A 14,077-nucleotide genomic window follows, 5' to 3' on the forward strand; every position below is an offset into this window, starting at 1 on the left:
TAGCAGGGATCACAGACGTATGCCTCTGCTCCTGACTGCATGATCCTCTTTGCAGTGTTGCTCAAACCCCCCTCCCTAACTTCTCTGTCCCCAGTTCTTTGTGCCTTTGACATCAGTCAGGAATCTTTATGCTACAAATGACAGAAAACCCACCTCAAAGTTGCCTAAAAGAAAATGGAGGATTTATTGGCTCCTGTAACTGAAAAGTCTAGATATAGCTTCAGGTATTGCAGGATCCTGCTGCTCAAATGATACCCTTCGGACCTGTCTCATTTAGCTTTTTTAACCTTTCTTTTCTAATGTGTATATTTCATATCTAGGCAGACTTTATAAACGGGTCTGCAGGAACTCTGAGTTTATATCCTACCTGTGTAGTAATCCCAGTAGAGGCAGTCTGTTTCTCAGTGGCTCTGGGAAGAAAGTCTCATTGTCCTAAATTGTGTCATGTGACCATTCTTGACTGATTGGCTTAGCCATGGTCATGTCCCTTCCCCTCGGGTCTTAGTAGGGTAGTGATTCTCCTGCTTTGCTGATGAAGAAACTAGGGATTCAATGCTGGGCAGGAGAGAATAGACAGAGCCCTCTTTATACTTCTACTCCAGTTATAGCGACCAGAAATGCCCCGGGATTCCCCTGGTAGCTAGAAAGATGGCTCTTCCGTTTGTTCTTTTATCTCCTCTCAAGCTTACTATCCAAAGCCTAATGCAAATGTCGCCACCTCAGTGAAGCCTTTCCAGACCCCCATCCCATCCCTGTGTGGGATTTGTCCTTCCTCCCCTGAGGTCCCTTGTCTGCCCTTTGGTGGCTCTCGCGGTAGAGGCCCAACCATTCAATGGCTCCAACAGGGAGAGCCTGCCCTCCCGCGTGCTGGAGGTGCTGAAGGGCACCCTTCAGCAGATGCCCCTCCATCTGGGGAGTGGTCCCGACATGCAGGTGCAAATCCGGCTCCCACCCTCACGGTATCTGGAAGGGAAGGAGAAGCACGAGAGCAAGCAGATCCCTTTTTACGGCAAATGTTTGCCATTTCCAATGGAAGGTGGACACATTCCCACACTGTGACCCAGAAAGTCGGTTCCTGGGCACATCCCCAGGGGAAGTGAGTGTTTATATCCTGCGCAAGACTATGTAGGAATGCTCACAGCAAATTAGTGAGACACAAAAGGCCAGGGATTGTATGACACTATTTAGATGAAATGTCTGGAATAGGCAAATCCATAGGGACAGAGAGTAGATGAGTCGCCAGGGGCCAGGGGAGGGAGAGTGGGGAGGGACTGCTGGTGGTGCTGGGTCCCGTTTGGTGGAAATGATATGGAATTAGGTAGTGGGGATGGGTGCTTGGCATTGTAACTGTGTTATTGGTCATTAAATTGCGTACTTTAAAAGGGCACAATTCATGGTATGTGAATTACGTCTCAGTTTTTTTAAAAAAGTATATTCACAGCTAGCCAAAAACCAAAAACACACGGATAAACCTGGAGGATGTTATGTTCGGTGATATAAGCCAGATGCAAAAAGAAAAAGTACTATACGATCTCACTTATATGTGGAGTAAAAAAAAGTGAATAAATAGAAGAAGAGAATGGAAAGGTAGTTACCAAGGGCAGGGGCACAGGGCAAGTGGGGAAATGTCAAAAGCAACAAACTTGTTACATAGTTTGACTAAGCATAGAGGGGCTTTGTTTGTTTGTTTGTTTATGGTGCCGGGTTCTGGTTTGGAACCCAGGGTCTTGTACATTCTAGGCAAGTGCTCTCCCAGTCTTGAGGATTGGCCCACAGCATGAGGACTGTCTTTAAAAATGCCGTCTTACGTATTGGAAATTTGCTGAAAGTAGACTTTCTGTACTCTTGCAATACACTGACAAGCAACCAAAACCAGAAAATAAACCAAACGTTCATCAGAAGAAAAAGAAATGAATCAGTGGTGGTGTATCCACCCATGGAATACTACTTACCATGGAAAAGAGAACAAGCCAAATACCCTCCACACGGATGCAGCTTGGAATATCCAGGGAAGGAAGCCAAGTGCAAAAGATTCTGCCCTGTATACATTCATGTGGAGTTTAAAAATAGGCAAAAGGAATTCATGGTGGAAGCTACTAACCCCGTTGGGGTGGGCATGAGGGAGCCTCCTGGGCCTGGAAATGTCTTATTCTTTGACCTGGGTGTTGGTCACCTGTATAAATACATAGAAATTCATCATGCTTATGCTTAAGACATACACTTTTGGAGTTTATGCCTTAATTTTAAATAGAATCCTAGGTAGGCACATTAGTGCATACCTGGAATCCCAGTGACTCAGGGGACTGAGGCTGGAGGATTGCAAGTTTGAGACCAGCCTCAGCAACTTAGGGTGACTCTTGTCTCAAAAAAAAGTATAAAATGGGCTGGGGATGTAGTTCAGTAGTAGAGCACCCTTGGGTTCAGTCCTCAGTATCACCAAAAACAAAACAACAACAACAAAAAACCCTTCCTAAATTGATCTAGAGATTATACTTATGCCTTTATCTCATTGCCTAGAACTTAGTCACATGCTCACATCCCGCTGCAAGGGAGACTGGGAAAAAGCCAGCTTTGATGGGGACAAATGAGCTAATCAGACAGTCATGCCCAAGTTGCCATAGTCTTGAGTTATCATTGTTCTCATTTGCTGTGGGGCCTATTTTCTCACACTAAGTGCTCAGTGCATGCTTACTAAGCCTGCATAATTTTGGGTGGGACCTACTCTTAAGGCTATTCAGGAATGTGACTCTCACAGGTCTTTCCTTCCAGGCTCTACTTGAATCTGGTCCTTGGCAATGTGAACGTGACCCTCCTCAGCAACCAGGCCAAGTAAGTATGCCCGGACCTCCCCCTCCCCCAATACTGGCTCAAAATCCAGACATCTTGAGCTTTTTACTTGGGGAAGATGGGTCCAAGCTCGGATTTTTACGTAAAGCAAAGCAGGTTAGCACTTGGGCTTCTGGCTTTCGGTCTTTCTGGCCTGGTCCTCCTCAGTGGGGAGACCACTTGGGAAAGGTTTCCTTCCTTCTTTTCCCAGAGTCAGTGTGTTGCTGGATAAGACTCCCCGTTTCCCATCAAAATGGCCCCTTCTCTGTTCCCTTCTTACAGCATTTATTACTTGCCTCGTTAGAGCATTTCCCATGGGAAAGGGTGCTCCTGCCCACTGGAATCTCTCCATTTCCAGGCAGCAGTGACCTTTGTGTTTCTGCTGCGGCACTTGGTTGAGGGAGAGACTGTCTCTGGCCTGCCTCTTCATATCGTGGGCCCAAAGCCCTAACCCAGGAGTCCAGGGGCAGAGGGACCTTTCATAGTTGGCCCTCTTCCCCTCGATGGTCCTCACTGACTCAAGGCCACTGCCTCCCTTAGTGGGTTGTGGCGGCAGTGGTAGGCCTAGGGCTGGTGGGGCTGGGGGTGACCTTCCTCGGGGGTTATGTCATGGCAGGTTTGCCTACAAGGACGAGTATGAGAAGTTCAAGCTCTACCTGACGATAATCCTGCTCCTGGGTGCTGTGGCCTGTCGCTTTGTCCTTCACTACAGGTAGCCGGGGTGGCAGTGTGTGTGGGCACACAGGGCATGAGGAGGGGGCAGGAGAGAGGGGTCCGGGTGGAGGCAAGGGCCCCTGCTTCTGGAGTGTTTGGCGTGGTAAGACGTAGGGTGGGGACGGACGTTCCCCATGGGAAGTGGCAGTGCCAGCGTCCTGCGTCCATCCCTTAACTGGCTGCTGGAGGGCCCGCTGACCCAGCAGTTCAGAGGCTGGTGACGGCCATAGGACGCGCAGCCGTTCAGCCACAGAGGGAAGCGCTGACACGCTGCTGAGGAGAGAGCCAGACCCAGAGAGCCACGTTACATGGTGGCACGGATATGAGATACCCAAAGGGGTTGGTCCCTGGAGCCGGCGAAGGGCCCGCCAGGGGCTGAAGGAGGGGGAGCAGGGAGTGGCTGTTCATGGGCTATAGGGTTTCTTTTTGGGGTGAAGAGAAAGTTCTGAGATTAGGTAATATCTGTTGTACACAATTCTACAAACGTAACAAAATCCACTGACTTACCTACTTTCAAAAGGGCGAATTTTATGGTATGTGACTTATATCTCAACTGCAAAACAAAGAAGAAAGAAAAAGATTCAGCCCACGCTGCCTGGGTTTAAACCCTGGCTTTGAGACTACCTGGCTGTTATCATGGGTCGGCTCAGTGTCCCCATCTGTAAGACAAGGTGACAGCAGGCCATAGCTCACAGGGTGGCGACAGTCAGTGAGTCCACACTGCCGGTGGCCAAGCTCTCTGAGGAGGGAGGCGGGGGCTGCACAGCACTTCCTGGGGTCCCTTCTTCCCACTGGCCTTGGGTCTTCTGCCCAGAGGGGAGGCAGCCAAGTACGGTTTGGGATTTGGCCCACGCGTCAAGGGTTTGTTTTCTAGCCTGCGCTTGTCTGAGAGTCCTGCTGCTGGTCTGGCTACTCAAGGGACCTGACAGGCTCTTGCAGGCCCTGGGCTCATGGCTGCCTGCCGTGTGGAGCCTGGCCCACTTCCCCGGGGGCAGAGGCTGGGCACACTCTCCCCTCTGGAAGGGGTAACAGTTCTTGGTGTGCAACCATGTTCCCTCGCATCCCTTGTGTGGGGCCCTCCAGGGCAGCCTGGGCTGTGTTGTCAAGTGCTCCACCCTGGGCCTGGATGGACAGTCCCGTTGCTCCCCCTCCCCTCTGCGTGGGTCTCCTGGGGCTGCCGTAATGAAGTACCCCCAGCCAGGGGCTTAAAATGACAGAGATGCATCCTCTTGTGGTTCTGGAGGCCGGAAAGCAAGGTGCTGGCAGGACCGTGCTGGCCCTGAAGGCTCCGAGGCAGGTTCCTCCTCGGCTGTCCCAGCTGGCCGTCCTTGGATCTGTCATCACATGGCTCCTTCCCTGAGTGTCTCACTCATGGCCTTCCTGTAAGGACACCAGCCAGGATGGAGGACTCGCCCTAATCCGGCATGGCCTCCTTCTAACTAATCACATTTATAAAGACCCTGTTTCCAAATGAGGTCACATGCTGAGGTCCCAGTGGACACGATTTGGGGGACACCTCCTGAGGCTGACAGAGGGGCAGGGGAGTGGGGCTAGGTGGCAGTTCATCTCTCTCGGTAGCTACGGGGAACTTGCTGTGGTGCCATTAGTACTTGCTTGTCGGTGACGATTGTCACTGTCAGCTTCTTAGGACTGGGCTCTCAGGAGGACGGGCACAGCCAGGCATGGCTGCATGCACCTGGGGTTCAGCTGCTCAGGAGCCTGGGGTGGGAGGATTGTGGGTCCATGAGTTTAAGACCAGCCTCACAACGTAGCCAGACCCTGTTTCCCCTCTGCCCTCCACCAGAGACCTCAGCTTGACATTCAGTGTGCCCACCTAGCAGGGCTCTCTGTACTTTCCCCCTTGGTATAGTTTCTGTGCTGGGCATTCCACCCTAACACCCTGCTTGGTACCTCTAAGCTTGCAGTTTGACTTGACCAGAGCCCTGGGTCTGAGGTCCAGTTCTACCACTCACAGGCTGTGTGACCTTGTGTAGAGCCCTTCTCCTCTCTGACTGTTTCCTCGTCTTTCCCTTGGTCTCTAGGACACCTTTTCTGCCAAGCTGCCTGGTGCTTAGGAAGCTTTGTTGAGGTCCCTAGAATGTTTGAAACTTGTCTCTTCAGGCCAAGAAGCTATGTCTGGTCAGGACTGCTTTGTGGGGTTTCAAGCCAACTAGTAACAAAGTAGTCAGAGTTAAGCTTTTTTTCAATGGACCTGGGTTTGGATCTCACTCTAAGGCTTAGCAGCTGTGTGATCCTGGGCAATTCACTTCCCCTCTCTGAGCCTTGGTTTCCTCATCTGTAAAGTAGGAAGTAGTACCATCTTTGAGTTTCCTTCAGAAGACAAGTATATTAATACCCCCAGGACAAGTATTTAGTGCCTCTACTTTATTCGGGAGATGATCCCAGGAAACACGGGTAGGGGGATAGAAGGCGAAACAGGAAGAGCCATCCCGGGGCAGTAGGAGCTCGGTGCTGCAAAGAAGCCAGGGACAGTACAGAATGCCCTGGGCGAGCCCACCTGAGGGCCAGCAGCCGGTGTGTTCGTCCCCAGCTCTGTCCGTCAGGGCAGCCAGGACTACTCCCAGGGGGTGTCAGTTCCCCCACCTTCTGACCTGCTTCTTACACCAGCAGGGAGGGCTCTGGGGGCCCAAGGGAGCCCTGGGCACACCAAGGTGCTGGCAGTCGGCAGTCACACAAACATGGGCGCGGTGGATACACCTGCCCGTGTCAGAGGCTGAGTCGTGGGCACATCCCCATCTGGAACCTGTGGCAAGAGGGGCTCTGCAGATGTGACTGGGCTACGGATCTGGAGATGGGTGTGTTATCCTGGGTTTTTCACGTGGCCCCAGGGTCCTTGTAAGAGTCCTCACACGAGTCAGAGTCACAGAAGGAGTCGTGATGACAGAAACCAAAATAGGAGGGGTACAGGGACAAGAAATATGGCAGCCTCTAGGACCTAGAAAGGGACAGAAAGCATATTCTCCCTGAGAGCCACCAGGAGGCATCAGGCCTGCCAAGAGGTTGGTTTTAGCCTAGTAAGACCCAGTTCAGACTTGTGACCTCCAGAACTGTAGGAGAATAAATGGTTTCTGTGAACCATTAAGTTGGTGGCGATTCGTTACAGCAGCCACAGGAGACTCATATGCTTAGCCAAGCAGATGAGGCCCACACCTCAAGCATGTTGGAGCAAGTGCTGGAGCCATAATATTTTGGGGGACGGGGTATCAGGGATTGAGCTCAGGGGTACTCACCCTCTGAACCACAAGCATCCCCAGCCCTATTTTGTATTTTCTTTAGAGACAGGGTCTCACTGAGTTGCTTAGTGCCTTGCTCTTGCTGAGGCTGACTTTGAACTTGCGATCCTCCTGCCTCAGCCTCCCAAGCTGGGATTACTACGGGCCTGCGCCACTGCCCTTGGTTAACGTTTTGTCTTCATCCAGAAGATTTAGGAAGGGACTGGAAAAAGTGTCCTTGTATCAACAACTGGCTATTGAGCTTGCCTCCTGCTGAAGGTGAGCAGGAAAACCTGCATTGAAAGTGACCCTCTGTCTTGGGAGACCTGTCCCCGGCCACCATCACTTCCCGTCAAATTCCTGTCAGTCTGATTCCTCTGAACCTCATTTTTCAGGCTGGATGGTCTGGTACTTCCAGAGTTGTAGCCCAGACTAGGGACAGTGTCTGGAGCACTCTACTAACAGCCTGCACCGCACTGCGCTCACCGAGGGGACGCACCAGCTCCCAGGAGAAACAGTTGTCCTTGGTCCCGCAGCTGGGAAGGGGCAGAGCTGGGATTTGAACTCAGGCCCTGGAATTGCAGAGTGTGGTCCTGACTTTCCTGAGTTTGTCTCTGTGGGCGACAACCGTTCAGCCCTGGGTCTGAGGGCGACTGTCATCTCACCCCACAAAACAGTCACATAGCTTTGGAGACGCCCCTACTTGTACCCCATTGCCACTTGGGCTGCATCCTTCCTCTCCCAGCTCAGGGACATCCCACTTCTCTCAGGGTGGAGACTGGGGGTGTTGTTCCTCCCCTCTCTGCAGACAGCCCAGGCCTGTGGTCATTTCTCCCAGGAGACGTCTGACACAGGCAGGGGCAGAAAGGCTTCCCTGTCAGGGTCGAAGACGAAGCCCTCCCCAGGGTCGGTGGTGGGGTCGCCTCCGGGGGCTGTCCGTCGCTGGCGTATCCCAGGAGCCTTCACCCAGGAATGCTCCAGTCGGGGGTCCTCCTCACTTTACAGATGGCAGCCTGAGGCCAGTGGGTCTCTGGCAGGGTTTCAGCCGTCCATTCTGCCCACATCCGAGGCCTGCTCAGCCAGGCTCCAGGCCGTTACCATGCAAGAGGAGGCAAATGATTATTTCTTCATTTAGCCTTATAGCCACACAGGCTGCGAGACTTGTTTCGTAGGTATAACAAATTTATATCTGGTTTAACCAGGCGTGGTGGCACGCACCTGCAATCCCAGTGACTGTGGAGGCTGAGGCAAGAGGATCCTAAGTTTGAGGCCAGGCTCAGCAACTTAGTGAGAGATCCTGTCACAAATTAAACAAAAAGATCTGGGGATGTATCGCAATGGCAAAGCCCCCTAGAGTCAATCCCCAGTAACCCAAACCCTCCCCCAAAACAGTGTGTCTGGTTTAAGGAGATGGGACGAATTTGCATCTTACCACCGCGGACAACCTAGAATAGAACTGCGAGTCTCCAGTTCTTCAAGTCCTTCTCTTGTCACCCAGAAGCTTCCCAGACAGCCTGAGTTCAGAACAGAGATGGGTCATCCCGGGTCGAACGGCCTGGGGAGGTGGGCATCCTCAGCCAGAGCTCGGAGTGCAGGGAGGGCCAGGTGGAGCGAGGAGTGGCCTCGGCTGCCTCAGGGAGAGGAGGTGTCCCAGGGCCCGACTCCTCTGCTTGCCAGGGTGGAGAGGGGTTCCGGAGGTGGGGGCTGCCGTGGGCAGCCCTCATCCCGTGTGCTGTCCTTTTGGGGTGAAGGACTGGCCGACCTTTTCTTCGTGCCAGGGTGACGGACGAAGTCTTCAACTTCCTGCTGGTGTGGTACTACTGCACCCTGACCATCCGGGAGAGCATTCTCATCAGCAATGGCTCCAGGTAACTGGGAGCCCAGCTTGGGGGCGGGGGCACAGAGGGAGCCAGAAGGAGTTGTCCTGAAGGGGACTCAGGTGCGGGTTGACACCCTCGACCTGCATTCCCTTTCCCCTTGGGGGCTCTGTGACTGCTCAGACCCAGAGAGGGAGGGACACTGGGTCTGGTGCTATTGGCACAGCGTCTTATTTACGGTTACTCTGCTGAGGAGCAAAAGGAGCCCTAACTCAAACTGGTTTAGCATAACAGGAAATCTGTTGTCTCATAAAAAAGAGCAGGTTTGTTGGTTCTGACTTCAGGTAAGGTTTGATCTAGGTGTTCTGAGAGTGCCACCAGGACCCAGTTCCTCTTCACCTCTCACCTCTGCCCTCTCCTGTCTTGTCTTTACTCTCAGGCTCCATGCCATCCCTCCTGGCAAACAGGACACATTCCTCTCTTCCATGACTCAGCAACTGGGTGCCATTGGTTGGGTCCAGGAGCTGACCTGGTCTCTGAACCAGTCATTTGCCCGCCATTGCACTGCTGTGATTGGCTAGGCCGGGGCCTCCTGCCCATGGCCCCATCATGAGCAGCATAGAAGCACTTGCCAGGAGGGGTGTGGCTCCTCAGAGGAGCACCAGGATATTATTTCTAGGAGGACGGCTGGGTCTTGGTGACAAGAGTGGATGGGCCTCCACAGCTGGAGGGGGAGAAGGATGGACAGGGGTGAAGGTCTTGGGCCAAACCTGTCCTGTGTCAGGAGAGAGGATTCCTGGGTTATTGTCCTGGTGCTGTCGCTGAGCCGCTCTGTGACCCTGAGCAAGCCATGTCCCCTCTTTGGGCAGGTTCCAGGTGCCTTGCAGGGAGTGATTGTGTTAGTGTCCTGAGTGAATCTTGGCATGACTGGGGGCCCCCCTCTTTGCCCAGCTCTAAAGGGCTCTGAGTCTGAGAAACCCCACATTTTCTCTTGGTCTCCTTTCTGTTCTGCCTGCCCCCGAGCTGAGCCACGGGGCCCAGTTAGGATCCCTAATGTGGGGGTGCAGCTCCGGGAAAAGCACGTGCTTAGTATGCACAGGGCCCTGGCCTGGCCTCCCAGTGCTGGGGGAATAAAAGACCCACGTCTTGCCCCTTGGAGGACCCTTTTCTGAAGGTCTGATTCTTTTGGGGTGACCATGGAACAGCCTCCCAGCCCCTCCCCACTTCCTCCCTCCTGCGACTGGTAAGAATCAGCCAAGAACTAAATATTGAAGCCTGGGGACATCTGCCAAGCCCCTGAAATTACTTGCCACCTTCTCACTTTTTTGCCTGGTGGTCTCTTATGGCAGGTCCCTGCCCTGCCGGATCTCACTCTGCACGTAAAGCCAAGAGGTAAGGACCAGCTCCTCCCTCCTGTCAGCCAAGCGCGAGCACCTTGACTCAGGAACGCAGCCTGCAGCACAGAGCTGTGTGGACGGCTCAGTGTTTCTCAAACTGCTCGTTCTGTCCTTGCCATTTTTGCCATATTCACAACAACCTGTGTTTTAAATCAATCTTACTTTTTTTTTTTTAAACTTAAATGTATGTTGATTTACGATTATAAGAAAACGATTTCACCACCGTTCATGGAAAGCGAGCAGTAGTTGTAGAAGCATTCTGTAAAAGCATCCCTTTATTTTCCCTGTAGAAATCACGGTGTCAGTTTTTCTTGTTTCTCTAGCTCCTGGGCCTGAGGTCTGCTGTCTGTGCGTGTGTGTATAGAGAAAGGGAGACGAGCAGATCTCAGGAAGCATTAAAGCCAGGCACCGTGGCACATGCCTGTAATCTCTGGGAGGGAGGCTGAGGCAGGAGGATCAAGAGTTCAAAGCCAGCCTCAGCAATGGCAAGGCGCTAAGCAACTCAGTGAGACCCTGTCTCTAAAATACAAAACAGGGCTGGGGGTGTAGTTCAGTGATTGAGTGTCCCTAAGTTCAATCCCCGGTACCAAAAAAATAAATAAATAAATAAAATAAGAGGGAACATTAAAGATGTCCTTGCATGTAACCCAGACTCTCCTCCATAATCGGGAGAATGCTAAAGAACTAAACAATGGACCTTCCCCTGCGGTTCACTGCATCTGGTGGGATATTCTGGTGTCATCCTAAAACTGGGTGGCATGTGCCCATACTTTGGGAAACACTGAAGTAGAAGACCTTACCAAATGAGTAACATTCATAGTTTCCCTTAATTTTAGAGTGAATAGTATCTATCTGCTTTGGGATGTGGTTGGAGAGAGTCCAGAGTAGTACGTGGTGGGGAAACGGGACCAGGGCAATTGGCAAGACAATTTTACCACTGATTCTTTTCTGTAGCCGTGGGCTTGCCCTCAGTCTTGGTGTTTCACCCTTCTGCTGAGCTTCTATTAGAGTCCTCGGGGGCATGCTTTATCCTTAACGGTCATTCGCACTTTAGTAAGAGTTATTCTGGTGAGTTTGTTTGTTTTTACTATGTTGAGCTATTGGGGGGTGGTTACCAAGAGAAGGAGCAGGACTGAGAGAGAGTCCCTGAAATCGTGGCACTCACTGGAGGTACGTAAGGGAGGGATGGAGTTCCAGAGGCAAGCCTCACTCACCTAACGGTTTTGCTGGAACTTTTCCCGGCTCCTGGGTGTCCAAACTGGAGGAAGAGCAGGAGCGGTTGTCTCTGCACTTTCACTGCCAAGCTCTGTGCAGCCTGCTCTGCCTGCCCCCCCGCATGTGCTGTTCATCACACATTCAGTGAGCACCAGAGTTAGGATAACTCCCACTACCTTTTGGGAACACCCAGCGAGTTAAAAGACGGCCCTGGCATGGTAAGTGTGGTCCTTGCGATCTCAGCTTGTGATGGAACCGTTCCTCCAGGCCTGTCTTCCCGAGCTGGCCCCAGTGAGGGCCTCGGCTTCTAGGATGAGTGCAGGAGTGGGGGCGGGGGCGAGGCAGGCAGCCTGAGTCTGGGTGACTCAAGCTTGCGACTCGTTTTCAACATCTGTTGCAGATTTAGTCTCCATCCTCCCCCAGCTCCTTCTCAAAGCTGATTTATCCTGGGGCAGATGAAGAAGGAGGTCTAGGAGGTTTCTCCTACTCTGGCCCCTCACCAGGGAATAGCTAAGAAACCATTTCCCAAGAGCATGTGTGGAGATGTCCTAGCATGTAACCCAGACTCTCCTCCATAATCGGGAGAATTATGCCGGACTGCTGCTCCGCCCAACCACCCAAAGGTATGTGAGTCAGGTGACTGTCCACAACCGGAGCTCGTGAACCAGGATGGGTGGCGCCTGGCAGATGGCAAAACAGCTGATGTCCACCACAGTTAGTTCTCCGCCAGAATCAATAATGACTGGCAGTCTGGTTGGTCTTCCTGGAGCTGCAGGTGCTTGGGTCCCTGGCTTTTCAGGGGCCTGTCCTGGGAACAGACAGCAGGAGGGATCCAGGTCAGGACGCACTTTTCTCATTTCTGCAGTAGCCCAGGCGCTCAGGGCTGGTACCCAGTGAACACCCATGGACTTTGTTGAAATGAACCCAAGCCACACTCTGCAGAGAGGAAAGTCTTTGGACCATACTGGTGTTCTAGGGACAGTAGAGCAGAGCCAACCATGTGTGCCTCCTGGAGGCTTGTCTCCCTCAGACTCCTTTTTTTTTTTTTTTTTTAATATCTTATTTTCAATTTTTAGTTATACATGACAGCAGAATGTATTTTGGCAGAATGTACACACATAGAGTATAACCTACTCTATTTAGGTTCCCACACTTGTGGCCGTACATGATGTGGATCCCTGAGACCCATCCATTTCCTGGTTGTGTCTCAGACGTGACTTTGCACAGGAGGTGTACTCTGAGACGCAGACTTGGGGCAGGGGTGGGTCCCCAGCACAGAATGGAGCCACCAGGGTGTGCTGCCTCCCACCTGAGATGTAGCTCATTCGCTCAGGAAACAAATGAGCTTCCTTTTCTAATTTGACAAATGATGGCAACCCACCAGGTGGGACTCAGTCTGAAGGGGCACTTGTGAGCCCAAATAACTGGAAAAAGGAGGAGAAAAAGGCAGTGTCCCCCACTCCAGTACTGGGGATTGGACCCGGGGTGCTGCCACCGAGCTCCCCCCCAGCCCTTTTTATTTTTTGAGACAGGGCCTCATTAAGTTGCCAAGGCCGTCTTCGAACTTGGCCATCTCCTGCCTCAGTCTCCTGAGTCGCTGGGATTGGGCCGTGCACCACCGTGACGGCTTCTAGCAGTGTTAGGCGCACACCGACGCCCTATTGTTTTCCCCACAGCCCAGGCTGGCCTGGTACCAGGTCAGCAGCCCCAGAGCTGAGAGCCCCTCCTGTGTCCTCACTGATCCCGGGGGAATCTTCAGATTTCTGCTCTGTTAGGTTGGGGTGACTTGCTGACCCCTGAGCCACTTGCTGTTGCCAGAGAGCTGCTGAGCACCGACTGGCCAGTTCTGAGTCGTGCCGGACTGCTCCGCCCAAACCACCCAAAGGTGTGCGAGTCAGGTGACTGTCCACAACCGGAGTTCGTGGACCAGGATGGGTGGCGACTGGCAGATGGCAAAACAGCTGATGTCCACCACAGTTAGTTCTCCGCCAGAATCAATAATGACTGGCAGTCCGGTTAGTCTTCCTGGAGCTGCAGTGCTTGGGTCCCTGGCTTTTCAGGGGCCTGTCCTGGGAACAGACATGTAGTGGGTGGCAGGCAGGGGAGGAGCCCCCAGTGTGGAAGCCATTCCCCAGTGGTCCAGGTTGCCCGAACCCCAGAGCCAGAAACTGCCATGGGTTGACCAATGCCTGCTGCGCATCTCTTCTGCACAGGTGCAGACGTATCATGTGTGTCCTGAAGGGAGAAGCGGCAATGTCCCCGCACAGTCCGCAGAGTCCAAAACATACTGTCCCTTCGTTCTGGCCACACACGCACCTGCTCTTCCTGGGCCCTCCACCGTCTGCTCATAAAAACAAGTCCACAGGCCTTATTTTTATGGCAAACAGGCCCAGAGAGTGACTGCTACGGGGTTTTTGCAGGTTTCTCTTTGAGGTGATTCAAAGGTTCTGAATTGATCATGGTGGTGACACAGCTCTGGGAATATAATAAAAACCACTGAATTGTACAAATGAGTGAATTGGACGGTATCTGAACTATATCACAATCAGACCTGTTATATAAACACACGCAGACACAAAACCAGCCCAGAGCCCTGGGGTGTGCAGATGGACAGTGAGGCTCGTGAATGCTGAGCTGGGGAAGATGCCATTTCTAGCTTCACCCCATGTTGCTGAGCTGTGTTTATTGGTGGCATCTGTCAGAACTGGGCTCCGGGCACCATGAGCTGTGAAATTAAAAGCTGCTGCTCAGTCAAGCTTATCCAGAGTCTGGTCTGGCCCAAGCAGCACCCAGACAGGGAAAGGGGATTTTTCAGGGAAACTTGGGGGTATAGGACAAAGGAGTGGTGGGGGTCAAGATCTGAGGGCTCCCTTGT

At 52.5% G+C, this 14,077-nt stretch overlaps 1 protein-coding gene across 4 annotated transcripts in view; it reads left to right on the plus strand.

Annotated features, from left to right (window-relative positions):
- TMEM120B (transmembrane protein 120B) overlaps positions 1-14,077 on the plus strand; it is a 43,713-nt gene that overhangs the window by 20,700 nt on the left and 8,936 nt on the right. For all 4 annotated transcript variants that reach the window (XR_013765459.1, XR_013765460.1, XM_079149613.1 and 1 more), the window contains exons 4-6: positions 2,770-2,829; positions 3,443-3,538; positions 8,552-8,641. Coding sequence is in view for 2 of the 4 variants with exons in the window: in XM_079149613.1 (XP_079005739.1) it covers positions 2,770-2,829; positions 3,443-3,538; positions 8,552-8,641 (246 nt within the window). In the remaining 2 variants the exon portion in view is untranslated. The remainder of the gene's footprint in view (positions 1-2,769; positions 2,830-3,442; positions 3,539-8,551; positions 8,642-14,077) is intronic.

The sequence above is a fragment of the Sciurus vulgaris genome (assembly GCF_902686455.1).
Source record: "Sciurus vulgaris genome assembly, chromosome: 8".
Taxonomy (NCBI): Eukaryota; Metazoa; Chordata; class Mammalia; order Rodentia; family Sciuridae; genus Sciurus; species Sciurus vulgaris.